Source organism: Podarcis muralis, chromosome 2 (genome assembly GCF_964188315.1).
Source record: "Podarcis muralis chromosome 2, rPodMur119.hap1.1, whole genome shotgun sequence".
NCBI lineage: Eukaryota > Metazoa > Chordata > Lepidosauria > Squamata > Lacertidae > Podarcis > Podarcis muralis.
Window position 1 is genome coordinate 107239919 of NC_135656.1, and position 27450 is coordinate 107267368.

Below are 27450 nucleotides of genomic sequence, written 5' to 3' on the forward strand. Positions count from 1 at the left end.
CTAGGTCCAGTCGTGACCGACTCTGGGGTTGCGGCACTCATGTCGCTTTATTGGCCGAGGGAGCTGATGTACAGCTTCCGGGTCATGTGGCCAGCATGACTAAGGCGCTTCTGGCAAACCAGAGCAGCGCACGGAAACACCGTTTACCTTCCCGCCGGAGCAGCACCTATTTATCTACTTGCACTTTGATGTGCTTTCGAACTGCTAGGTTGTCAAGAGCTGGGACCGAGCAACCGGAGCTCACGCCCTCGAAGGGATTCGAACCGCCGACCTTCTGATCGGCAAGTCCTAGACTCTGTGGTTTAACCCACAGCGCCACCCGCGTCCCCCCAACAATGAATTAGTAATGGATTTGTCCTGCTTTAGGGCTTGTCCACACTTCCTCTTGCTCCACTGCTTTCTCCTTCTCTGTCTAGGCAACGGATAAGCGGAGGTGTCGACGAGCCCCCAGTTCTGCGATGCTTCCTCAACGCTAGCGTTTTATTGCTGTCCACATGCAGCAGGACAAAAATAAACTGGAAAAGCTGTGGTATAAAAAGTTACAGGATTTCAGCGGCATGTTTCAGGTTGTGCACTACTTGGAAATGAAATAGTATGGCCATCTGAAAGCTTCTGCAGGCACAAACTGTATTAAAAGTGGGGTTGGGTATGACCGCCCAGAGAGCACCATGAGGGCAAATCAGAACAAATATGCACTGAAGAGTGTTTCTGGGGAGGCAGATGCAAAGGCCAGTTGGCACAAAATTTTGCAAAACCACAAGGACTAGAAACTTCCGGCAGGAGTAAATAAAGCAAATTACAATACTCACCTCTGCATGAAGGAAAAGGCTGCTTCCCATAGATCGAAAGACATAAACTAAACACCACTTAATCTGAGCTCTCCTTTTCATCTCACGTATATCGGTACTCTAGTATAAAGTTTTTGTTTTTTTGCTGGGTCGGCCGCTTCCTAACCTCACTTCTGTCTTCGTAACAATCGCCTTCCCTTCTTCCAGTTCTTCTCTTGTGTGATGACTAAGGAAACAACTTTTGCTTCTATTCTAGGGATTAATCCATTGCTCTGGTTTTTGTTCTGCTACTTGTTGGAGACCAGAGCAGTCAGCTTGTCTCGGGGCTTCGCTCCCATCAACAGATGCACTCTGGATAGGCTTTTATGGTCAGGAAGCTATGGCCAGAGATCACAGGCCGTGCAGAAGTTGGCTTGAGGGAGAGGCTGGCAGCATGGAAGGAGAAAGTCAAGCAAAGAGAAACAGACAGGTGTGGAGAGGTACAAAGAGGCAGGCAGACAGGCAGGCAGGCAGACAGACAGACAGACAGACAGAAAGATGGATGATAGATGTGGAATATGAAGAAAGGAAATGCTATGTTCGCAGGAAAGAGTCCAAGGATTATAGACTATAATGAATTAAATGTTGATGTGTTTACTTGTGACAGAAAAAAGAGGTGAGAGAAAGGAGTTGAATGCAGTTAGAAGTTAGATGGGAGGAAGCGTCCATTCTTTGTGTGTGTGTTTGTGGTGGGAAAGGGAGAGAGTAAGATCTGGAGAATGGAAACAGATAGGAAGGTTGGAGAGATAGCTGTAGAGCCTCAAAGATTAAATAAAAGGGAGAAGCTGGATCTTCCCTCTCCCCACAACTTGTCTACTTCACCCCAGCATCGTTGCTATTCTGGCTGAGAATTGCACCCCAACTACATGTACCTAGAGACCTCCCACAGCTTAAGCCTACTTCTTGCAGGGCATTGGAGGGGAAGGAAGCTGGCTTTATGGGGATCTTACTGAAGAAGGGGCTGTTGTTGCTGCGTCTCCAGAATCTAATGGACAATGCAAGGAAGTTTCCTGCACATCACGGAGCCTCAGGGAATCAAACCTCAAGCTGAACAATTAGAGGCAGGCTCCCTATTAAGACATGCAGTCCCAAAGGCCAGCTGCCACTCGCATGACATCCTCAGGGAAGGCGACTTTCGTCAGAGTTCTTTCGTCATTCGCAGAAGAACTTCAAACTGCTATAATTGTGCCCAAGTTGTGAATCTTGTGTTACAAGTTCAGCAAAGTTATTAACTGTTAGTTTATTGATTCTTCGTTTTGGACCCTTTATGTTCTTCTTCCTTGATGCTGCTTTTTGGTTTGGCGACTATTGGTGGCAATCCAGCCAGAAGTGCGGGGTAGAAATAAAATAACAACAACAACAATGTTTTCTGTGGTTTTTTTTTATAATGATATTTATTAAAGTTTAACAATTACAGAAAAGAAAAGAAAAAGCAAACAATAAAGAAATTACAATACTTCAAAAATAAAAAAGGAGAAAAATACAAATGATTTTTTTGAACTTTCTTCCAATCTTCATCCACCATCTCTTCTTCCTGGTCTCGGGTTCTGTCAGTCCTTTCTGTCAATTCCCTCTAGTTCATCAACCTGGTGATCTTCTATCCGAGGCTCTTAATATTTTTAATGCTTGTTTTCATAGTTCATAAGGTGCTTTGAGCTGCTGCTTTTGGGAAGGGGAAAGTGGATCTGATTTGCTGCTGTGGTCTATACAGTAGATTACTGGGGCTGCAGCGCTCATCGACCCCTCTTGCTCTCCTGGCTTCAGCGAAAGCAACTCAAAGCCTCTGGAGCACAGTGGGATCACCGGGTCCAGATGGTTTAACTGCAAAGTATTATAAAAATTAAGTGAACAATTGGTAAACCCATTGAAAGATGTTATGAATAAGATTTTAAATACAGGTGAAATCCCAGAAACATGGAAAGAGGCTTATATTACAGTAATCCCAAAACAAGATTCATATTTTGCTGCAAATTAAAAATTATAGGCCTATCTCATTGTTAAACAATGATTATAAATTATTTGCAAACATTTTAGCTAGCAAAAAAATATTAAATGAGTATGTACATCAAGATCAGACAGGATTTCTTCCAGGTAGACAAACGAAAGAGAACATAAGAAATATCCTGAATGAAATAGAATATCTGGAGATCAAAAATGAAAAGAAAGCAGCAGTGATGTTTATAGATGCCGAAAAAGCCTTTGACAATGTTTCTTGGAATTTTATGACAAAATTACTTGAAGAAATTAATTGTGGATCCATATTTTTAAAAGGAATACAAGCAATATATTCAGAACAAAAAGCTAAATTAATTGTAAATCAGGTGATAATGGATGACTGTAAGATACAAAAAGGAACTATACAAGGATATCCACTATCACTGCTGTTATTCATTCTGGTTCTGGAGGTACCTACTAGAAACATAAGAGCAGATAAAGAGATCACTGGGATAATAACTGGGAAAAGTGAGTTTAAATTGAAAGCATATGCTGATGATTTAGTGATTACAGTGGAAGAGCCAAAAGACTCTCCCCAGAGTTATAGAAAAAAATAAAAAATTTGGGGAAGTGGCAGGATTTAAATTAAGTAGAAATAAAAGTTATTAGTAAAAAATCTGAAGGAAGGAGAGAAAAAAGAGTTGGAGCAAAGTATTGAGAAAGAAGTCTATAAAAAAGTAAAATATCTAGGGATATGGCTAACTGCAAAAAATATAAACATTTATAAAGATAATTATGAAAAAGTGTGGCTTGAGATAAAAAGAAATTTAGAAATATGGAGTAGAATGAACCTCTCCCTACTAGGAAAAATTGAAGTGGTAAAAATGAATGTTTTGCCAAAAATGCTCTTTCTTTTTCAGATAGTCCCAGTAATGGTGAAAGATGATTGGCTCAAAAGATGGTAGAAGGAAATTTCCAAGTTTATTGGGGGAGGCGCAAAAGGCCAAGGATTAAACAAAAAATACTTACAGACACAAAAGAAAGAGGCAGTTTTGCCCTCCCAGACCTTAAATTGTATTATGAGGCTGCATGTTTGGTATGGATCAGGGACAGGATAAAACTGGAAAAGTAAGAAGCATTGGACTTAGAAGGCCATGATAACAGATTTGGATGGCACACATACTTATGGTATGGGAAAGGAAAAGTACATAAAGGATTCTACAATCATATAATTAGGAAATCATTAATGAGGGTCTGGGAGATATATAAAGACTTAATAGAACAAAAGTCACCTTGGTGGCTCTCACCAATTGAAGCTTTGCTGCTGAAGCCACTTGGCAAAAAAGGAAAGTGGCTTACATACAGTGATTTATTAAAAGATCAAGAAGGAAAATGGAAACTAAAAGAGTATGAGGAAATAAGCATCATTTTCAGAGTTGGTTACATTACAGGCAATTACATGAGATGTACAAAGAAGACAACAAGAAAGGATTTAGTTACACCACTTCTAGATTTCAAAAGGAAGTCATAGAAAGGAAAGTGAAGTTGCTGAAGAGTGCATATAGTATTCTGTTAGAATGGGAAACAAAAGATGAGGAGGTGAAATCGGTCATGATCAAATGGGCACAAGATATAGGATATAATATACAATTTGACGATTGGGAAAAACTGTGGAAAATAGATTAAAATTTACAGACTGTTCTCTTTTGAAAGAAAACTATATGAAAATGATGTATAAATGGTACATAACACCAGTACAGATAGCAAAAATGTACAAAACCGGGTCAAACATATGTTGGAAATGTAAAGAAAAGGAAGGGACCTTTTATCATATGTGGTGAGAATGTAGAGAAATTTTAAAAAATTGGGAAATGATATACAATGAATTGAAGAAAATGTTTAAAATGACATTTGTTAAAAAAAACAGAAGCATTTTTGTTAGGGATTGTAGGACAAGACCTGCCAAGGAAAATAAAGAATTTATTCATGTATGCTACAACAGTGGCAAGAGTCTTTATAGCACAAGGATGGAAGAATGAGGAAATCCCAACAAAGGAACAGTGGCAAGAGAAATTGATGAACTATGCAGAATTAGCTAAACTGACATACAAACTGCAAGATATGGACAACTGTGGCTTTAAAGAAGAAAGGGAACTTTTTACCAAGTATTTAAAAAGACAACAAAATGAATTCGACTCCTTGGCAGGTTTTGAATAAACATACACAAATTTATTGATTGATAACATGGTCGATAGATAATATAAGGATTGATATAATTTTATAATATGCAGAGAATAGCATGTGTTGAGAAATCAGAGAGAAGAGCTGAGGGAAGTCTTGGGGGGCACTGAGGATTTGATGGGGAGTGGGGGGAAAGGGGGGAAATAATGACTATGATATGTTTTGATATATTGTTATGTTGAAATTGTTAATAAAAAACTTTATAAAAATAGAAATTTAATTTAAAAAATAAAATGTTCAAAACGAAAATGGTCATATATTGAAGCAGAGTTTCACTCCTTGCCACCAATCCAGTGAGGAGCTTTTACATTCACCACAATCACTTTTCACACCATCTTTGCAATGCCAGTGAATATGGTAGCTTTGGAAAACTGTATTTTCCTGTTGACTATTTATTCTCAGTATACGTAAGATAACTAGCTAGCTGAGAGTAAGCCAGTCCGCCACTAAAATCTGGGACACGGTCATTGCATATTTCCTTTTCCAACCCCATCCCTTTTCCTTCTGTGTCATGTTTTTGAAGACTCAGTTTGGCAGGGACGATCTTGTTTTTTAATTTTTCTTATTGATCTGGGAGGCATTTTTGGCGGGTGTGTTGAAAGCTATGCGAAACAAAGCGACAAACAAATAAACAAGCGTTTTTATTGTTTTTGTCATGGATATTTGTGTTTTTTTATTGTACACCGCCCCGTGATCCTCGGATGAAGGGCGGCATTGAAATCTAATAAACACACAGGCAAACAAACAAACAAACCCCAGTTCGGAAAATCCCATCTAGTCTGATCCTATGCGCATTTACTGGGAACCAAAGTGCGCTTGTCGAAGAGCCTTTAATCCTAATGCGCGCGATTCCAGCGGTGAAATTCGAAGACCTCCATGGATGGAGACGCTCTAGCGGTTTCCCTCTGCATCTTTCTTTTTCACCTCTCTAGACGCACGGGCGCTCTAGGCTCCAGAGCTTGTCTCTCCAGGAAATGAAGTGAGTGTTCCATGCCAGCACGTGCGGAATCAGCGGAACCAGCCGCTGCATCAAACCCAGTAAGAGGACGCGGGAGGGAGCCTGGGGAGAATCGGGCTGCCTGGCGCCTGCCTGATTTGATTTGCAGAGCTCCGGTTCTGTTCCTGTAGGTCTGCTGCTGTAGCCTTAGCGGCTTTAGCGGGGAGTAAGTTCTGACCCAATATATTTATTTATATATATGGTGATATAAAAGAAGTCAGAAAGGAAACTGCTCATTTTGGGGGTTTGAGGACTTTCTCCTCTTATTTCTTTATTTAACCGCAAGAATACCCGGGATGGGTTTATCCTAGCTGTAACTCCTTATAAGTTTGCTACAATGGCTTCTTGGAGGAATCCGTTTTCAGTTTGCACGATGTACACTGATACCTCAGGTTACATACGCTTCAGGTTACAGACTCCGCTAACTCAGAAATAGTGCTTCAGGTTAAGAACTTTGCTTCAGGATGAGAACAGAAATCGTGCTCCAGCAGCGCGGCGGCAGCAGGAGGCCCCATTAGCTAAAGTGGTGCTTCAGGTTAAGAACAGTTTCAGGTTAAGAATGGACCTCTGGAACGAATTAAGTACTTAACCTGAGGTACCACTGTATATGATACAGTGAACGATTGTCCAGATAAATGGAGGAGTTAATGGATGGACGGGACTATATTTAGCTTGGCAGTCACGCAAGGGATACGAGTTACCACAAGCAGCTCCCAAAGCCTTCTTTTCCTAAAGCATTGACATGTGTTTTCACTTGGACTAGCTGATGTTTTCATGACCATGTGTGTGTTTTTCTCCCCGCAGAGTTTCCACTTACTTTGGTCATTATGATACAAGGCAGCTCCTGCTTTGAATCAGAACTCGATTTCTGCCCCGAGTGCGGTACTGTCCTGCCTTTGCCGGGGATTCAGGACAAGGTGACATGCCCCTGTTGCTCTTACTCCATTGATGTGCGAGGTAAGGGCTTTGGTCTCTTCCTGACACATTCTGGGGAGGCCCCAGGCAGACATGTTAGAAATTCCTGAAGGCTGGTGTGGTCATCCAAGAGGTGGGCATAAGTATAATTGTGGGCTGCATCTCTACACTCACCCAACTTCAGATGTGGAGCTGCTATGTAAATACTTATAACACTTCTGGGAATCTTGTCATTAAAAGAGGAGTAGCAATTACGCACCCCTCTTGAAAAGTTTTGGGGGAGGGGTCACCAGTTTTTCTTCCACAAAATTTTGAGTATTTTGAGGTGCCTGCAACAGATTTTGGAGCCAAAAAGAATGGGGACGCTTTCTGTGCTCTCAGATTGGTGAAAGTGTAGAATGGCCTTGTAAATAAACCCACAACAGTTGCTATCCTGCTATTTTAGGGTTGTTCTTTTTACTTCTCTGCTAAGAGGCTGATAGGCTGCATTTCTGTGCTGACTGTGGATGAAGGATTGCCTTCTCTCCACCACTAGCAGTCTAGCATGGAAATCAAATGAACTGTTGGAAGAGGGGCCAGGTGTGTATGAATTGCTGCACCCCTCCTTCATCAGCTTGCTGTCTTGATGCCAGATATTGAGAAGATAAACCCACTCCTTAAGCAGCCAGCATAAGCATGCAGCAGGCTAACACAGGAGGGATGGAGCCACCTGTCCCTCAGCTTCTACCTTTCTCAGTTGCCTGTATGGAAGTCCCTACACATGCCTGTTTGGATTTCCTTGACACCTGTGGCTGCCAGGTGAGATATTAAATAGAAGGCTGTTGTAAAGAGTATTAGGAGGGACTTTTAAGCTTGCATTTTTGAGTTCTGTTCTCTGTTGTTCCTCATACGTTTGTTCTCTACACAGTTTTTGAGATGCGAATTGTGCATACATCCGTCACGTTCAACAGTGCAGAGTCCACCTCTTTGAAGACGGAGGATGAAGGAAGCGCGGTCAAGGGACCATTGGTAAGTGGATGGGGAAATGAAAGTAGGTGTTATACTGGAATGATTCATTTGTCTGTAGCAAAGGCCTCCCAATATCTTTGTTCCTTTAACTCAAATGAGGTAGCTCAGAACTGGTGGGGTGGTATGCAAGGTGTTGTCAGGACAGTGTTGCTCTTCCATGCCTGCAGGTACACTTGTTTACAGTGGACTATATAAAAGAGTACAGAATTTATAATTTGACCCTGCCAACATTAAACTTTTAGATGCACACTTTTAAAATATGAATTGAGGAGTGTGTGCACAATTTTCTCTTTGAGTTTTGGATTTTCAGTGTGGAACTTAAACAACAGCAACATACTTTGAATCCTGCCCATGAAATCTGGCTGACATGGTTCCCACATCAGGAAGAAAATGTTGGGGGCAGAATTGTAATTCCCAGATTTGCAATTTAGGTGCTGAGCATGGAATTTTAGAGGTCTTTATATTCTTTTTCTGAAGCGGGTTCTCTGAATGAAATTCCAAATGGGGAAACCCACCTCCCGGTCTGAATCTATCCTATGTTTCTCCTCTCAGATTGACAGGAAGTGTCCCCAGTGCGGGAACGAGGGCATGGCATACCATACGCGGCAGATGAGGTCTGCGGATGAAGGGCAGACGGTCTTCTACACCTGCGTTCGATGCAAGTAAGGATAGGCTACTAACAGCTTGTTCATGCCTCTCTTGGACACCCTGTTCGCTTTGTCCATGCTTTGCAAAATATGTTTGTTTGTCCCCTATTGGATTATTAGCACCATGAGCAACCCCATCCACCCCAACTGATTTGCCAAGAAACATGTGCTACAAACTTTTATTAAGATTGCATCATCCAGCCTGGTTTTGAGACAAAGAACTTGGGTTGCCTTGGTGAATAGTCTCCATTGGTTCTGCTGGGCTTTGCAGTAGGTTTCAACTCTTCTGAGCTGCCTACAAAGGCGAGGAAGTTGCCTTTTCCTGTGTCAGAACATTGGTTCATTTAGTTCAGTGTTGGCTACACCAGGTGTAAGGAACCCCCCCCCCCATCCATGGCCATTGACCACGCTTGCTAGGGCTGATGGGAATTGTAGTTCAGCAACGTATGGAGCACCCAAGGTTACCCACGCATGGTCTACATTGACTGGTGGCAGCGATCCAGTGTTTCAGACAGGATATTTGCAGCCCTACCTGGAGAAGTCAGGGATTGAACCTGGACCTTCTCTCTGAGCTATGGCCCTTCTGATTCAGCAGGTATCACTTTCCATTCAGCACCAGCTGGTCTGCAGTGACTGGCATCAGCTCCCCAGAGTCTTTCCCTACCCTACATAGATGTGCAGTGGGTTGAACCTAAGACCTTATGCATGCAGAACAGTCATTCTTATCGCCATGCCACTGTCCTTCCCTAGGATGAATGCTGGAGATACCGCTTTATGATGGTTCTCATGTTTCTAGGAGAGTAGGTCTCATAAGATGGTATTGAGGGAAGATCTGCATACCTCCATGGCTGTTGCCTTTTGAGGGCCTGTGAGAATCCATCTCACCCCTGACTTTCCTCAGTACTGTAGCTACATGGACACTACTGGGAGAGGTTGCTTAAGAGTTTTGGAGTGCAAAACTCCAAAACTCAAAGCTACATTCTCTTTGTCATCCAGTCACCGTTCTCTGTGAGTTGCTTCCGTTGGCAAGTTCCATTGGGGAATGGCCTTACAAATACAGTGGTACCACGGGTTAAGAACTTAATTCGTTCTGGAGGTCCGTTCTTAACCTGAAGCACCACTTTAGCTAATAGGGCCTCCTGCTGCCGCCACTGCGCAATTTCTGTTCTCATCCTGAAGCAAAGTTCTTAACCCGAGGTACTATTTCTGGGTTAGCGGAGTCTGTAACCTGAAGCATCTGTAACCTGAAGTGTATGTAACCTGAGGTACCACTGTACATATGTATTTGTTTTTCACTTCCAGGTTCCAGGAAAAGGAAGATTCTTGATCGGCTTTACCCAAATGTGTGGGGGACACTGTGTCTGAGGAACGTCACTTACGAGGGTCATTTTTGTCTAGTTACTATGGCCATGGAGTCCTTTTTGGGTTCCATGGAAACATTCTGTTACTTGAGATGGGGGATTTCGTGCATAGTGCCTGTAGCTCCCCTTGTAACTCTACGCAGAATAAAGCACTTTATGGTTTTCTTTGCATATGCATCCTATTGTTGGTTTGGTGGTCAATGAGGGAGAGGGGGCTGGGTCCTCATGTGGATTATTTTCTGCCTTCTGTACTTTAACTAACTTTTCAGAATACTCTTGGTATTTTATTGGAAACGACCCAGATAGGTGGGGTATAAGAATTAATATTATTATTATTACTACTACTACTACTAATCAAAATCAAAGTGGTGAAGAGCGGCTTTCCCTCATTGAAAGTTTTCTTCCTGGTTATCATGATTCACATCAGCAGATTGTTACTGAAAGCGCAGAAGCAATGGGCTGCATCTATCGTCTTTTCAGCAGATTCCCAGCCTTTGTCACACTTCATTGCAACCGAGGAAACAGAAGTCAAGGCAGGGTTCTGAAGATGGAAGTTATCAGGCTACTCTCTGCGCTCCTCCCAGTGGTCATTTCTCCTCTGATCACTTCTACGGGTACACAACCTGCCTGTCTCCAGGTGCTGTGGTCCTTCACAAGCGGTTCCCACAGGCCAGGTTTGATGTTGCCAGCCTTCAAGCCACAACTGCAGACATATCTGTAGCGCAGAGTTGGTTTGCCGATGGGCCTGGTGCCCAAAGCCAGCTCCTCGTGGAGCACATCCTTAGGGATCGTGCCATCTTCCATTCTGTGGACATGGCCGAGCCAGCATAGATGTTGGTTGCCGAGACAGGAGATCATGCTGGGAGTTTGGGAGAGCACATCTTTGCCAGAGACTATGCGATGCCCAAAATCTTCCTGATGCAGCGCATGTGGAAGGTGGCGATTCCTAATGCAGCTATTACAGAGATGTCTTCAAAGCGTGCCTGTAATAATAATAATAATAATAATAATAATAATAATAATAATAATAATAAATTCATTTATACCCCACCCATTTGGCTGGGTTTCCCCAGCCACTCTGGGCGGCTCCCAACAAAGTATTAAAAATAATGCCTGGCAAAAGCGGGAAGCCAATGCCGAACGACTTTTGCGACCACACAAGCGCAAGCAGACTTTACTGAGCAAAGGGCAAGCCTCTCTCAAACAACGCGAGCCTTCTTTTACTACGCGCGCCGGTGCCTCCTGTTGGTTTTTTTGTTTTGTTCCTCCTCCTGCCGCGTACGGCGGAAATGACTCTGGGGCCCAGCCGGGGGACCGCTTAACGCGACGGACTCCTGAGCGGAAGTAGGAAGTGGCGGGGCCGGAAGTCGGCAGAGGGAGAGGCTGCTGCACCTGCAGGAGGAGGAGGAGGAGGAGGAAGGGAAAGAGCGAAAGAGGGAGAGGAGCTGCGGCGCGTCCGGACAGCTGCCGGCAGGTTCCCCCCGAGGCTGCGAAAGCTCCGGGCGAGGTTTGGCTCCGGACCCCTCCGAATCCCCGTCCCCCCTGCAACTGGCGCCACGGCGGACAGGGCCGCAGGCAGCCACGCCATGGCGGAGTCCACGGCCGCCGTGGGAGCCTCTTCGACGGTCACCGAGACGGAGGTGACGGAGCCGGTGAGGACGGGGAGCCGAGGGAGCGGCCGGGCGAAGGGGGGTGGGGAGCGGGAGGGGGGCTGCGTTCGGCACCATGGCAACCGCGGTGATGGAGGGGGGTAGAGGAGGAGGAGCAGCGCCCCCGGTATCTGGGTCTGGGTCCCCCTCGGTTGCTGTAGCAACCGCGAATGCCTGTGAAACGGGGGTGAGGCAGATTCACGGAGGGAGTCAGGTGCATCTGTGGGCGTTCGTCATGACTAGAGGTGGGATGCTCCTTTGAGCGTGCGAGGGTGGGGCATCCAAAGGCTTTGCGCTTTCCCTTTCATCCTCATGGCCAGCCCTGTCAAGTCAAGTACGGCTGGGAGGCCCAAGGTCACGCCGTGAGCTTTGGTGGAAGTGGGGGTTTGAGCCGGCATGCTCCTAGTTTTATCGCTCCTAAGCTACTGCACCATGTCGACTCTCCTGTGCAAGAAGGATGGCTGCCGCTGCTGCAGGTTTGTGTGAGTCAGCCAGCCTGCTTTTTGCAGAAGTGAAGCCTTTGGCAGCCGGCGTGATGGCCGTGTCTACCGCTATAATGCATTAGAATACCAGTTGCTGGGTGTCACAGTCAAGGTTTTGTGAGCTGGAGAGGGAGCCTCCACAACTTGACCCAGTATTGCACGGTTGTTTTTCATGATGGGCCACATAGAAAAGAATAGATTGCTAAACCACTCAGGTCTCCGGGTCCGCCACCATTATCAGTTGTTTTCTCATTCCCATCAGCCTTGCTTGACCCATCTCCTGTGCATTTGCAATGGCAGCAGTATCCAAATATATTCAGTGCAGTTAATAAGCAAAGTGATTTAGGCTGCGAAGGCAACAGCAAATGGATAAGCGGAAGGTGCTTAAGTGGATAAGTGGGGACAGGCTGTAGCTCAGTGGTAGAGCATCAGCTTTGCATACAAAAGGTCCCAGATTCAATCCCTGGCATGACCAGATAGGACTGGAGTAATAACCCTGTCTGAAGCCCCAGAGAGCTGCTGCCAGTCAGTGCAGATGGTATTGAGCTAGATGGACCAATGGTCTGACTTGTGATAAGGCAGCTCCCTCTGTTCCAGCTACAGTAAGAAAGAATCAAAAGTGCTTTTATAGCTACTTGGTTGTAAGCACTGTGACAGCTTGGTTCAGAGGAAGGCAGCATGGATAGTTAGCAGTACTGAAAGACTGGGAGTTGGGAAAGCGTGGTAGCATTCTTCCAAGTACCTGAAGGGCTGTCACACAGAAGATGTCAAAGGCTTGTTCTCTGATTCCCTAGACGGCAGAGCTAGATCTAATGGTTTTGTTACAGATTTTCATTAAACGTTAGGAGAAACAATAGGAGAGCAGTTCAGCTGTGGAGCCAATTGTCTATGTCGTGATGGGTACTCTCTATCTCAGAAAGTAAACAGCTCTGTATATTCTGTATTAAGCAAGGGGTTGGGCTGGACTGCCTGCAAGGTTTGCTCCAGCTTTAATTCTATGGAACAGTTTAGAAAAGCTAAGTAGGCCACAATGCAAAGCCCACTGAATCTGCTGGGTATCAGAGTCAGTTTTCACAGATTTTGGAAAACAAACCAGCAGTAGAAGGGAGACTGGCAACCTAAGGAGTGGAATGAAAGCAAGGAAGATTCAGAGGGATTAAATAAAACAAATTTTAAATTTCAGCACAAAGCAAGCAGGTTGATAAACAATTGCTTGCCCCACTATGTGTAGATCCTGTGTGGCATTGTGGTCTTCCTTCCCATTGTTTCTAAAATATTCCCAGCTGTTGATGGAATATTTATTGCATGCCCATAATTGCTTAGCTGGTGACCTCCTTCGTCCAGTCTTCTGCCATCTGCCTAGTTCAAGAAGTAGTAGCTCTCGCTCTCTCTCTCTTTCCTGACAAGCTCCATCCACTCTGTACTATGGTGCCATCATACCCCACAACAATGTGAGTGCAGCCACTACAATGTCTGCTTCAGCCTACTCCACCTACCTCTATCAGGAAATTTCACAGACTTGTAAAAATGGAACAAAAATGCAGAGCCAGTTTATGGGTTTGGTACAAGTTCTTTTTCCTTCTCACCAGAGCAGAAGTGAGAGCTGTCCATAGGAATCAATGAAGAAATTCAGGATTTTAGCTTACCTGTGATTGGACGTTTGTGTGTTTCTTTACCTCTTGCTGCCCCTCCGAAAGATGGCAGCAAAGACACAGTACAGTGGATTTGCCAATACTGTAAAAGTAATGGATTCATCCTTTAACACTCCTTAATAAAAGCACTGAACTTGATATATGCTGACAATGCAGCGTGAGACACAAATTAAGATAGGGAGCATTCCTAACATTTTCAAAATTCAGAATCATGGCTGATTTTGAAAGTAGTTGGGGATTATAAATGGGTTCTGCAGATCTGACTGGCATTTCCTTTACAGCAAAGTGTCAGTAGTTGCCCTTGGCTTTCACCTGTTTCATGGCAAATCTTACTACTGGTCTTCAGGGTGCTGCAAGACTATTGCTTTTGCTACAACGAACTGGCATGGCTGTTCTTTTGAAAATGGTTACATATAAATATACTGAAATGTCATGTGCTGCTTTACAGTACTGTACTGCTGCATGTTAAATTGCTGGCTGGCTGGTGCTTTTTACGGTGGTGCAAAGAAAATGCAAATCTGATCCCTAGAACCTGAGATCATATTACTTATAGCTGCAGTTAAATCTTGGGTTTCTCAATTGATTTCTTTGGGCAGCCTCCCATTTCTGCCCCAGGGGATATTTAAAAATGGCTGGAAGCAGTCTGCACAGGCAGTCAGGCACGCCTCTGCAGGCCTTTTTCTTATTTCTGTGGGAAGGCCTGTGACATGAGGATATTGTCATATTGGCTTGATGAGAGGAGGAGGAGGAACCGCTAAGGCTTCAGAATCCTCTGCAATTGTACATGGATTTACTATTGGCAGAGGCCAAGAGTTCCTAGGCAGACATGCCGATGCGGAAAGCGTTCCTGGAGGACTCGAGTTTTTGACAATCAGGTACTCGTGTATTGAATGGGGGAATCGGCATACCATTTTCTGTTACGCATGAGACGATCTTCTCCCTGTTTCTCACCATTACGTTCACAGGAGAATCGCAGCCTCACCATCAAACTGAGGAAACGGAAACCGGCCAAGAAAGTGGAATGGTCAAGTGACACGGTGGACAATGAGCACTTGGGACGCAGATCTTCCAAATGTGAGCCACGCTTCCACCTATCTCGGCTACTTTGAGAGACCGACTCCTCACTATACAGTGGTACCTCGAGTTACAAACGCCTCAGGTTACAAACGCTTCAGGTTACAAACTCCGCTAACCTGGAAGAGTTACCTCGAGTTGAGAACTTTGCCTCAGGATGAGAACGGATATTGTGGCAGCGGCAGCAAGAGGCCCCATTAGCGAAAGCACGCCTCTAGTTAAGAACAGTTTCAGGTTAAGAATGGACCTCCGGAACAAATTAAGTTCGTAACTAGAGGTACCACTGTATTCTCATTGTATCCCCAGAGGGTCGTCCCCCCCCCCCATGAACCCATCTCCCTGGTTCTGTGGTGAGATTACGGAGTCTGCTAGCCAAGTTTCTGTCATGCTGCCTTTTGTTCCCGGCATTCACCAGCACTTGTCCCCCAGCTGCCATCATTTCTTATGTCCTTTGGTGTGCACAGCAGCACAGTGTGGCATGTAAACTTAGTAACCTGGAACAGCCGGGAAGCTGGGTGCCCAATGCTCCCAATCCAATAGGCTCAGCAAGCCAGATGTCGTTTGTGGACCACCTGTTGAGGGATGTATTTGGCTAGTTTAGCCACCATCTTATGATTGTTGTTCCATTTTTATTCTGTACTTTCCCAAAGCATCTAGGATAGTGTATATGGTTCCTCTCTTTCCCCCATCCTTCTAAAACCTGGCCACACCCATTTAATTCTTTTATCCTTACAAACAGCTTTGTGAGGTAGGTTAGTCTGAGAGTCGGTAATAGGCCTGAGACAAAGATTCATGGCCAAGTTCTGATCTGAGCCCAGATTTCCTCGGTCCCAGTCCATCACTCTCAGCTTCGCTATTAGCTCTCAACTTTATAGCAATTGTGGTAGTAGAAATGCTTTGGGGGGGTGTTATTTGTCTGCTGGTGTTTGGGAGCAGTTTTGCACAGGGATGACCAGCTGATGGTTCTAGGCAAGATCTGAGGCTGGGGCAACTTTATTCCCTCCCTCACTTTATTCTAGCTCTCTTTCCACCCCATATCCACTGGCAGCTCTCCCTAATTTTAATCAAGGTGTCTAAAGGTTTTCCCACTGGAAAAGGGAAGCAAAAGCTTTAAGAAGCAAAATATGCCATATCTCAATGCACTGACATGTATATATGCATAGATGTTTGTATTTGCTGCCAAGTCTGCGAAGCCCTTTCTGCTAGATGCGCCAGCTCTACTATAGCACCTGTCTACTCACGAGGGGTTGCTTTTGATTGGCAAGACACCCTTCTGGCCCTGACACTACTGTCTGGAGGGCTGCATGGACCATGAGAAGACCACAGTTCGTCATCCCTGGTCTACTGTATTGGAATGGCAGTATCAGTTGTGATTTATGTGTGAGGAGGCCTGTAGACTAGTGCAGATGAGATTTAAAATCCCTGGTATGTTTAGGTAAAGGGTAAAGGGGCCCCTGACCATTAGATCCACTCGTGGCTGACTCTGGGGTTGCAGCGCTCATCTCGCTTTATTGGCCGAGGGAGCCGGCGTACAGCTTCCGGGTCATGTGGCCAGCATGACTAAGCTGCTTCTGGCGAACCAGAGCAGCGCACGGAAACGCCGTTTACCTTCCCGCCAGAGCGGTACCTATTTATCTACTTGCACTTTGACGTGCTTTCGAACTGCTAGGTTGGCAGGAGCAGGGACCGAGCAACGGGAGCTCACCCCGTCGCGGGGATTCAAACCGCCGACCTTCTGGTCAGTAAGTCCTAGGCTCTGTGGTTTAGACCACAGCGCCACCTGCGTCCCTGGTATGTTTACTTGTGGGTAAACTCCTGTGTGATTTTGTATCCCGGCCCAGCCACAAAAATCTCATCCCACATTAGCCAGCATCCCCTGAAAATGGCTGATTGCCGTCTTCTAATAATATGCTTATTGAATATGACTCAGCAATAGGCTCGTGGGTGGCCACTTTGAGAACAGGATGCCAGGCTAGAGGGGCCTTTGTTCCGTAGGAGCAGAGCTCCTCTTACCTTCCCATGACAGAGCTTGGATTGGAAGTGATACGCATTGGAGAACAAAGGCTGCTTACACCATGCTGGACAGAGATGTTCCTGCTGTGGTTGGCAGCCAGTTGCCAGCAGGAATCCCAGAGGCTCAGCGCTTCTACAGTGGTACCTCTGGTTACGTACTTAATTCGTTCTGGAGGTCCGTTCTTAACCTGAAGCACCACTTTAGCTAATGGGGCCTCCTGCTGCTGCTGCGCCGCCGGAGCACGATTTCTATTCTCATCCTGAAGCAGAGTTCTTAACCCGAGGTACTATTTCTGGGTTAGCGGAGTCTGTAACCTGAAGCGTATGTAACCCGAGGTACCACTGTATCTAGATGCTTGAAGGGAGCACGTCAAGTGATAGCTGCAAAGGGATAAGGGGAAGAATTGCTACCTTAGCAGTGCCTGGATTGATTGGAACAGAGCGCGGTGGCAGGAGGAGGCCACGGAGAATAAAACTGCATCGCAGTACCTGCCAGATTTTCCAGGGCACAAGCTGTGTGCAGTCATTAGGGGCAAACATTATACACTCAAGAGTGCATGAAACAACAATGTAATGAAGTGTTAGAGGGAAGGAACCAGCCTATAGACTGAGAAGTGAGGGGTAATACAGACAGGTGGAGAAAAGGTGTGTTTGTGTGTGTATGGTGCTGGGCATTTGTTCTTGATCTTGCCATTCTTATGCTTGAATGTCAGTTGTGGGCCGAATCCAGTGCTCTCCTGTGCACGGATGTAAGGGATGCGCCACTTTGATCCAGTTTCAGTCAACAGAATGGGGTTGGAGACCATTTTTGCTGGTTCCTCCTCTTTCCTCATCCCCTCTCTAGTGCCCCCCAGAACAGAATCTGCTCCAGATGGTTTGGGGATCCTTCAGCACCGCATGGGAGGTTGCTGAAGGCAGCAGAAGGGGGGGATCACTAACAATGGCCTCCCTTCCCATTCACCTGACGGGAGCCTCCGCTGGGTCAGAGAGACTTCCGTCACTGCAAGGAATGTTGCTGGACACTGCTTAACAGATTTTATAAGGAAGAGGTGAAGGTGGAGGTAGAAAGCTTTCAGGCTGCTTGACTCAGCTATAGCCTTCCTTCCTGGGGGGATACCTCCGGCTGCAGTAGGCCTTATGCTAGGAGAGAATCCTTCCTTCCTTCCTCTGTCTTCACATGCGAGGAGTGGAGAAGCATGACAGGAGGTTTTCTCATCCTTTTGGCCTCTGCTTTCCACTGGCTCCCTGGCCACACCTGAGAGAGAGAGTTGAATTGCTCGCTCTGACAACGCAGGTTCAATACCTGCAGCCGACATTGCACAGCAGATAAATCTTCTGAGTCTGTCTGAAAGATGTCCACGTGGGTGAATTACTGGTAGATGAGAGGGTTTGCTCCTTTGCTCCCAAAGGATATTGGTCATTGGCAGGCTGTTGTCTGATTCACTCTCCCTTCTCCCTCTGCCCCTCTTTTCCTTCCCTCCTTATGCCTTTCCCTTTACGCTCTTCTCCCTAATGCTCTGCTACCCTGTAATTGCTGTTTCCTCTCTTCCATCATGTTGCACCTCTTCTTTTTCCTCTCCTCCTACATATTCTTTTCCCTCCTGCTTAATGATTCTCCTCCATCCCATTTTACCACCCTGTCTCTTCTTAAACCCCACCCTTCTTTCCACATCATGATCCTCCACACACTGGATGATGACCCATATTCTTAAACCTTCCCTCCCTCCCTCCCTCCCTCCCTCCCTCCCTCTCTCTCCCATCTTCCTTACCTTGACGTCTCTCACCATCTCGCTTCTGAACGCTCTCTGTCCCGACGCAGGCTGCTGCATCTACGAGAAGCCGCGGGCGTTTGGCGAGAGCTCCACAGAGAGCGAAGATGAGGACGACGAAGGTTGCGGCAACGCCCACTGCATCCGGGGCCACAAGAAAGGCCAGCACGGGAAGGGGCGGGGCAAAGCGGGAGACCCCAGCCCGTCGGAGAGCAGCCCCCAGAAGTCGGAGCCACCTGACCAGAACCACGCCGGGGCGATGCAGCACTGAACCCCTCCCTGCCACGGGGCGGGGGAGGGGAGCCCCAGCTTCCGCCCCAAACAGGGACTGACGCTGCCCCAACTCAGGGGCAAGGGGGAGGGAGGGGAGGGCCCGCACAATCAGCTACCAGCCGGCGCTGGTGCTGCCTCGGTCCCAGGGCGAGGGGAGGGGGAGGAGAGGGGAGGGCACATGCATCCAGCTCCCCACCTGCCTTGTGCCAGAGCTGCTACTGTTGTCTATCTGTCCATCCGTGGCTGGTGAGTCCGTCTGGTGACACCCATCCTCACTCCACCCAACGTGGAATGTAGAGAGAGAAAGAGAGCGCCCGCTGGGTTTCTTGGCTGAATTTCTGCCCCCATGCTTCTTCATTAAATATTTGCATCAGTGATAAACAAGGTGGGAAACGGGTGCTGCTTCAGAAACGGGCAGTGATGGAGCTGTGCCCGAGCTCCTGTCGGACATGCATGCCCTCTCGCTCCCTGTTCCCGGCTTTGAGTACCCCTCCGTTTTCTGCCTGTACACCTCCTCCCCTTGTCCTTCCCCAGCAGTTTCCTTCCCTAATCAGCCCAGTTCTAACCCTCAATGATGTTCATTCTCTCTCACTCTCACCCTGCCCTCTCTGATTGTCCCACCCCCACTTCTCCTTTCCCACCCCCCGTACCCCACTCTTGGCCTCCCCACCCCTGCAGGGCCACTGCTTCTGACACACAGCTGCCTCGAGGGTGCAGCTGAGGGGTTACCCCACCGTCCTAAACTTTTCCAGGAGCCCTCGGTTCCTCCTCCGCACTGCTACAACAACTGTGATTGGTTGTCTTCAGTTGTGTCTTTCTAAGAGGGCACCTTTCCCTTCCACGGTTCCTTTTTTAAAAAAAACAAAACCCAACAATGCTTCTTTTTCATTATGTTATGGAAGGCTGTGATATACAGTGGTGCCCTGCAAGACGAATGCCTCGCAAGACGAAAAACCCGCTAGACGAAAGGGTTTTCCGTTTTTGAGTTGCTTCGCAAGATGAATTTCCCTATGGGCTTGCTTTGCAAGACGAAAACGTCTTGCGAGTCTTGCAATTTTTTTTGCTCCCCCCCCTTTTTCTAAGCCGCTAATAGCCTTTTAGCCGCTAAGCCGCTAAGCCTTTAATAGCCGCAATAGCGCTAAGCCGCTAATAGGCTTGCTTCGCAAGACGAAAAAACCGCTAGACAAAGAGACTCGCGGAACGGATTATTTTTGTCTTGCGAGGCACCACTGTATTTTCTTTAAGTGGGGCTGGGGAGAAAAGGAAGGAAATCAGGGTGGGTGCACCTAACTCATGAGGTGATGGGTGGGGGTTTAGAAACTGGTGCTGGAGTTGGGGAAGATTTGTTGTGGACGTGGAAGGCGACTGAGAATTATGTGCTGTGGTAGACTCTGGCATCTGCCCAGGGTGCAGGGTTGGTCCTCGTTTGGAGAAGGTCCACGATCGAATAAAACAGATCCTGATCAGCTTTCACGGTGAAGTGGAACGTCAGCAGAAGGTGGACTTCATGACCTTGCGTGAAGAGTACCAGCCTTCTGTTGACTTTCCATCCTTTGGCTGCAGGATCATACTAAATGAGCTGCTCCCCCCCCCCCGCCCCCCGAAATCTCACATGACCGCAAAGGGATCGTGGCATTGCGATGTGGGACAGGGGCACCTTCCCTTGCATGACTCACAGATCACTCTGTCACTCTCCCTGCCCGCAGTTTCAGGAAAAAAGTCCTGGGCTGAATTTTTCAGTTCTCTGTTTTGTACAGCCTGGAACCCTCTCTGGCCCCTGTGCGCCAATGTCGGCTTGCTTCTAATTAAACATCGCACTACCCCAGAGAACCACATGGCAAATCGTTACCCACAAGGTTTCGAGCAAGTTAGGGGACCTCTGCCTGGTTTGGAGAAATCAGCAGCACTTCTCCAGCTTCCGATGGCTGAGGCATAGGCCTGTCTGAATTAAAACAGGCACACGTCGCACTCTGATCTGAAAAGATTCTCTATCAGGGAGTGAACGCAAGTGGTGCACGGTTGCTCTCAAAGCTTACCCCCTCCATTTCTGCATCAGTCACTCTTTTGAGCAAGAACACATTGCAGAGCGGGAGATCGGAGATGCGATGGGCTGCTGCCGCCACCTCCTCTCTCAGCAAGTGCTTTGGGTTCAGGGAAGCCTCTTGATGAATTTATTTTGTGCAGCACGCTTTCATTCCCGTAGCACGGTGTTCAGATTGCCTGATGGGTAAAGTGGGCCTAACCACCCTCTTTTGTGATAGCCATCCTTAGCAGGCACAATTTGCCCCAAATCAAGGGAAGTTGGGGGAGTGGGGCTTGAGGATTTCATCACTTGGGGTCTTACATTTCCCCCAATAAGTTGAACACAGTTTTGGAGCATCTACGCTAGGGTAAGCCACAGATTTCTGTACACAGGCAGGGTGAGGAACTTCATAGGCGAGTCATGACTGGTGTTATTATTGGCCTGTCTTGTTCAGACGAAGGAAGTGTGGTGACATGTTCAGCCGGTCCATCTTAGAATCATAGAATCATAGAGTTGGAATAGACCACAAGGGCCATCGAGTCCAACCCCCTGCCAAGCAGGAAACACCATCAGAGCACTCCTGACATATGGTTGTCAAGCCTCTGCTTAAAGACCTCCAAAGAAGGAGACTCCACCACACTCCTTGGCAGCAAATTCCACTGTCAAACAGCTCTTACTGTCAGGAAGTTCTTCCTAATGTTTAGGTGGAATCTTCTTTCTTGTAGTTTGGATCCATTGCTCCGTGTCCGCTTCTCTGGAGCAGCAGAAAACAACCTTTCTCCCTCCTCTATGTGACATCCTTTTATATATTTGAACATGGCTATCATATCACCCCTTAACCTCCTCTTCTCCAGGCTAAACATGCCCAGCTCCCTTAGCCGTTCCTCATAAGGCATCGTTTCCAGGCCTTTGACCATTTTGGTTGCCCTCCTCTGGACACGTTCCAGTTTGTCAGTGTCCTTCTTGAACTGTGGTGCCCAGAACTGGACACAGTACTCCAGGTGAGGTCTGACCAGAGCAGAATAGAGTGGCACTATTACTTCCTTTGATCTAGATGCTATACTCCTATTGATGCAGCCCAGAATTGCATTGGCTTTTTTAGTTGCCGCATCACACTGTTGGCTCATGTCAAGTTTGTGGTCAACCAAGACTCCTAGATCCTTTTCACATGTACTGCTCTCAAGCCAGGTGTCCCCCATCTTGTATTTGTGCCTCTCATTTTTTTTGCCCAAGTGCAATACTTTACATTTCTCCCTGTTAAAGTTCATCTTGTTTGTTTTGGCCCAGTTCTCTAATCTGTCAAGGTCCTTTTGAAGTGTGATCCTGTCCTCTGGGGTGTTAGCCACCCCTCCCAGTTTGGTGTCATCTGCAAATTTGATCAGGATGCCCTTGAGTCCATCATCCAAGTCATTGATAAAGATGTTGAATAAGACCGGGCCCAAGACAGAACCCTGTGGCACCCCATTAGTCACTCTTCTCCAGGATGAAGAGGAACCATTGATGAGCACCCTTTGGGTTCGGTCAGTCAGCCAGTTACAAATCCACTGAGTGGTAGCATAGTCAAGTCCGCATTTTACCAGCTTCTTTACAAGAATATCATGGGGCACCTTGTCAAATGCCTTGCTGAAATCAAGGTAGGCTACATCCACTGCGTTCCCTTCATCTACCAGGCTTGTAATTCTGTCAAAAAACGAGATCAGGTTAGTCTGACATGACTTATTTTTCAGAAATCCATGCTGACTATTGGTGATCACAGCATTCCTTTCTAGGTGCTCACAGACTGTTTGCTTAATGATCTGCTCCAGAATCTTCCCTGGTATTGATGTCAGACTGACTGGGCGATAATTATTTGGGTCCTCTCTTTCCCCCTTTTTGAAAATAGGGACAACATTTGCCCTCCTCCAGTCTGCCGGGACTTCGCCTGTTCTCCAGGAATTCTCAAAGATGACTGCCAGTGGTTCTGAGATCACATCTGCCAGTTCTTTTAATACTCTTGGATGCAGTTCGTCTGGCCTTGGAGACTTGGGCACTTCCTCTGTTGGCTTTGGAAGTGCCTATTGGCCACAAGACGGGAGGCTGAGCAAGTGGGACCGCTGAGCTTGTAGCCACACGTAGTTGCTCTACAAATAATAAGCATCCCCATTTACCGGCAAAAAGAAAAGAAAAGAGGGGGCCAAAATGCTCCTTAGCGAAGCTGCTTTCTCTCCTGCCTTGCCCTAGGAAGAAAATTAGATGCAACACCTTAAGAAGGTGCCTCCGGAGTGTAAAATAGAAATGCCTGCAGGTTTGTACAGAAATCTTTGCTTCCTTGGTCACTCCAGTAGCCCTAAGTCCTGTGCTGCTCAACCGGCTTATACGATACGCGCCCATCTCAAATGTATTGCAACCCCAAATGCCAAATTTTGTCAAGCTCATTACAAATGGCATACATTACGCAAGTGTTGTGATTATTTGATACACCAATTAAATTCTGGTTTGTTTAAACACAGTTGCCGTTTAGCAGATGCGCTGAGGGATGAGTCGAGACCTTGCTGCCTCCAGCATGCTGGGGGGGGGGGGGCGCGTTCCTAGTGCGGTAACAAGAAATGGACCATATGGACAACTGGCAGACAGAGAGGATGACAAGAGAGGAAACTGAATAATATCCTTCAGCCTAGCCACTTGTAATTCCTCTTACCCACCCTTTCCAGCCTCAGCAGCCAATGTGTTCACTTTTAAAGCTTATTTCTGCAACACAGAGGACTAGGAACATGCTTTTATTTTAATTTTTTTAAAAAATAAAACTAGATCTCACGTATCTGATGGGTGCCTTTTCATTTTGCAAGCTGCATTATATAAATTCACAGTGAAACAGAGGCAGCCTGTGTTATGGTTTGAAGGCATATGCTGTAACAGTTCTGGTGGTGGTGGTGTTTTCTGCACGGAAAACCAAATATATTTAATCTGAACCACTTGTATGGTTCACAGTGCTGGGAACTATATGTGTGCTCTTTTGAGTTCCACAGAGGAAATGAGCTCAAGGAATAAAACTTCAAATCACGAATGAGGCAATGCTGTTAAATGAACTGACCACTAGAGGGCAGGTAAAGGTGTTTAAAGTACCAGTACCTGCTTCTGTTTTATTAGGCCATGCTAACCCTTTAGCTTCCTTCAGTGGTGGTTTGTTAAAACAAGAACCAGAGAAGAACCATGCTGGATCAGGCCCAATGGTCCGTCAAGTCCAGCTTCCTTTACCCAAAGTGGCATGGGGAAGCCCACAAGCAAGATCTGAGCAAAAGGGAATTCTGCAGTTTCCAGCTATATGCTTCCAACCATGTCTGGGTAGCAGCCAACTTGTCACATGGGTCTAAAACACACTTTTCCTAAGGCGATACAAGAGTTCCTCATGGGATATATATGAGACCTTCCTAGTCTTTCTTGCTGCATTTGATTTAGAAGGGACAACAGTGCGCCCGCCCACAAACATAAAAGCTGTAGCTCCGTAAAAGAGCTCAGATCTTGCACGAGGAAAGACCTAGGCTTGAGATTAAAAGATCTGAAGGGGCAGGGCTGGTAAAGATGTGATATGGACTTGCTCTTGCTCACCGTAATAAAGCAATTGCAAAAGGCTTTTGGGGAAAAGGTCTTGAAGGACATCCTTTTATTCCCTGGTCTGGGAGTGAGTGGTTTATGAACAGATCTGTGCATATCCTGAACTCAGGCTGGGGGACCCTAGAAATTCTACACCAAGGTCAAATGTGGCCGGTTCCCATTTTTTGCATCATTTATTCTGCAGTTACCATTTTGCATAAGCACTTGGCTAGTCATATTTCAAACAGCGCCTCTGGCTTCTGATAGGCACACCCAATTCCAAGTATATCATAAGGGCTAGAAGGTAAAGGTACCCCTGCCTGTACGGGCCAGTCTTGACAGACTCTAGGGTTGTGTGCTCATCTCACTCTAGAGGCTGGGGGCCAGCGCTGTCCGGAGACACTTCCAGCGTGGCCAGCGTGACGAAGCTGCTCTGGCAAACCGGCACCAGAGTAGTACACGGAACGCCGTTTACCTTCCCGCTATAAAGCGGTACCTATTTATCTACATGCACTTAAGGGTGCTTTCGAACTGCTAGGTGGACAGGAGCTGGGACCGAACGACGAGAGCTCACCCCGCCTCGGGGATTCGAACCGCCGACCATGCAATCAGCAAGTCCTAGGCGCTGAGGTTTTACCCACAGCGCCACCCGCTAGAAACATGGTTTAAAATTAGGGTTGTTTCTAAGGAATGCCCTGCTTCCACACCATATATTCCCCAGCAGCTGTACAAACCAGGAAAGGGAAGTTTCATTCAGAAGAAAGTGTGGTTATATCGTGCCTGAAAAGTAGGCTGCTGGTAAAGATAATAGGAGCAAGAACATTAAAAAGTGGGAGAAGCAGTAAAAAGGAGAGAAGCAAGCCTTCTGTCCCAGCCATTTCTTTTCCTGATAGGATTGTGTGCTGCAAAAAGCTTGGGTAACAGTATTTTCCCCCTGCCTGTCCGTTTTCCATTCATGCTGTCTGCCACATCTCCCATTGTAGATTAGTTGCATTTTCTCATTCTCTTCCCCTATCCCCAATTTGTTACAGGCCCAATTAACGACATCATGGATAGGCAGAAAGTAGATTGGGATCCATCAGTGATCTCTGGTGATTTTCTACAGATCTGCAAGAGTTTCTGGTTTCCAATTGTTTAGCAACAGTGAGAACAAAACTGCTTCCCCCCCACACACCTGAATTGGGCTGCTCAAATGAAGGTCAGCTGGGAGTGGACTTTATGGGGAAAGACTGTGAGCACAGTTCAATTCTGGCACTGATAATAAATTCCTAGGCTCAGGATGAGATGCTCACAGGCATCCTCTAATTCTAACAGTAAGCTCCTTCCATCTTGACTGCTTTAAATCTTAGGGTCCTGAATTTGGGCTGGGCGACACCTGGTTTTCAGCATTGTGATATATCACCAGCTAAACATTGTGATATACTGATGTATCATGATGTCTGAAATAAGGATGTAACTATGTAAAGGCATTGGCTGGTTTCAGGGATTTTCCTGCATGGTGATTTTTGCATAGTGCAAGCACACACACACAAGGGCTGGGCAAGGTATCAATACATGATCATAAATGCAGTGGTACCTTGGGGGACGCGGGTGGCGCTGTGGGTTAAACCTCAGCGCCTAGGACTTGCCGATCGCATGGCCGGCAGTTCGAATCCCCGCGGCGGGGTGCGCTCCCGTTGCTCGGTCCCAGCGCCTGCCAACCTAGCAGTTCGAAAGCACCCCCGGGTGCAAGTAGATAAATAGGGACTGCTTACTAGCGGGAAGGTAAACGGCATTTCCGTGTGCGGATCTGGCTCGCCAGAGTAGCTTCGTCACGCTGGCCACGTGACCCGGAAGTGTCTGCGGACAGCGCTGGCCCCCGGCCTATAGAGTGAGATGGGCGCACAACCCTAGAGTCTGTCAAGACTGGCCCGTACGGGCAGGGGTACCTTTACCTTTACCTCACCTTGGGTTACATACGCTTCAGGTTACAGACGCTTCAGGTTACAGACTCCACTAACCCAGAAATAGTACCTCGGGTTAAGAACTTTGCTTCAGGTTGAGAACAGAAACCATGCTCCGGCAGCGCAGCAGCAGGAGGCGCCATTAGTTAAAGTGGTGCTTCAGGTTAAGAACAGACCTCCAGAACGAATTAATTACTTAACCCGAGGTACCACTGTAGGTTTGAAGTCCACATTGTGGTAACAGTTTCATAATATTCAACATGGCTCTATATATGTGGAACACCCTCACTTCAAATGTCAAGGAGTTAAAGAATCACACAACTTTTAGAAGAAATCTGAAGGCAGCCCTGTATTGGGAGGTTTTTAATGCTTGATACTTTTATCATGTTTTTAGGCATGCTGTAAGCCACCCAGAGTGAATGAGGAAACACAGCCAGATGGGTGGGGTATAAATAAAATTATTATTATTATTATTATTATTATTATTATTATTATTATTGAATCACAATGTGTGGGGGTGCTATGTAAAAAATGGTGAAGTGGGAAAAACCGTGAAGCCAGTCGTCACTTCTCTCACGATTCCTTCTGCCTCTGCCCTCTATGTAGTTACATCCTTATTGCAGACATTGTGATATATTGTTATATCGTGATATTTAGCTGGTGATATATCACAGTGTTGAAAGCCAGACATCTCTCAGCCCTAACACACATCATGATTCATAACATATTGCCAGGTCAAAAATTATGAAACCGATACCACAATTTACACTTCAAACCAGTTTTGGATGATATATCGATATATCCCCCAGCCCTAGTCCTGATTTTAAAAAAACAAAGTAGATTCAACAAGCCTGAAATCGACTCATTCCTGAAATGTGTGGCCAAAAGGCGGAGGAATCTTTAAACTGCCCTGCTAATGCAGGGTTTGTGTTGCAGTTTTACCTGTCAAAATTATGCATGCAGCGCCATCGTTAAAAGGCACAGGAGGCTTTGGGGCAGGATGGGGGAGAGGGAACCCTAGTTTTTAGAAATCATTCCTCAATACAGTGGTACCTCGGGTTACATACACTT

At 46.4% G+C, this 27450-nt stretch overlaps 2 protein-coding genes across 4 annotated transcripts; both read left to right on the forward strand.

Annotated features, from left to right (window-relative positions):
* The first annotated feature begins 5948 nt into the window (after positions 1-5948).
* Positions 5949-10100, forward strand: POLR1H (RNA polymerase I subunit H). 3 transcript variants are annotated; one of them, XM_028713939.2, is made up of 5 exons: positions 5949-6041; positions 6805-6957; positions 7823-7923; positions 8476-8585; positions 9873-10100. In XM_028713939.2, the coding sequence occupies exons 2-5, from the start codon at positions 6828-6830 to the stop codon at positions 9895-9897; spliced, it is 366 nt and encodes a 121-aa protein (XP_028569772.2). In that variant the 5' UTR covers positions 5949-6041; positions 6805-6827; the 3' UTR covers positions 9898-10100. The 3 variants fall into 3 exon arrangements, with proteins under 3 accessions (XP_028569772.2, XP_028569771.2, XP_028569773.2); XM_028713938.2 differs by having other exon boundaries at positions 5995-6166; XM_028713940.2 differs by having other exon boundaries at positions 5996-6127.
* Positions 10101-11286: 1186 nt separating this feature from the next.
* PPP1R11 (protein phosphatase 1 regulatory inhibitor subunit 11) lies at positions 11287-23663 on the forward strand. Its single transcript, XM_028713746.2, has 3 exons — positions 11287-11583; positions 14680-14788; positions 18621-23663. The coding sequence occupies exons 1-3, from the start codon at positions 11518-11520 to the stop codon at positions 18839-18841; spliced, it is 396 nt and encodes a 131-aa protein (XP_028569579.1). The 5' UTR covers positions 11287-11517; the 3' UTR covers positions 18842-23663.
* The last annotated feature ends 3787 nt before the right edge of the window (positions 23664-27450 follow it).

Excerpts from the sequence above, each read along its gene's own strand:
- POLR1H (XM_028713939.2), top strand. The coding sequence starts at position 6,828 with ATGATACAAGGCAGCTCCTGCTTTGAATCAGAACTCGATTTCTGCCCC. Across the intron at positions 6,958-7,822 it reads TTACTCCATTGATGTGCGAG|TTTTTGAGATGCGAATTGTG; the intron begins GTAAGGGCTTTG and ends TTCTCTACACAG. Across the intron at positions 7,924-8,475 it reads GCGCGGTCAAGGGACCATTG|ATTGACAGGAAGTGTCCCCA; the intron begins GTAAGTGGATGG and ends TTCTCCTCTCAG.
- PPP1R11 (XM_028713746.2), top strand. The coding sequence starts at position 11,518 with ATGGCGGAGTCCACGGCCGCCGTGGGAGCCTCTTCGACGGTCACCGAG. Across the intron at positions 11,584-14,679 it reads AGACGGAGGTGACGGAGCCG|GAGAATCGCAGCCTCACCAT; the intron begins GTGAGGACGGGG and ends TTACGTTCACAG. Across the intron at positions 14,789-18,620 it reads GGGACGCAGATCTTCCAAAT|GCTGCTGCATCTACGAGAAG; the intron begins GTGAGCCACGCT and ends GTCCCGACGCAG.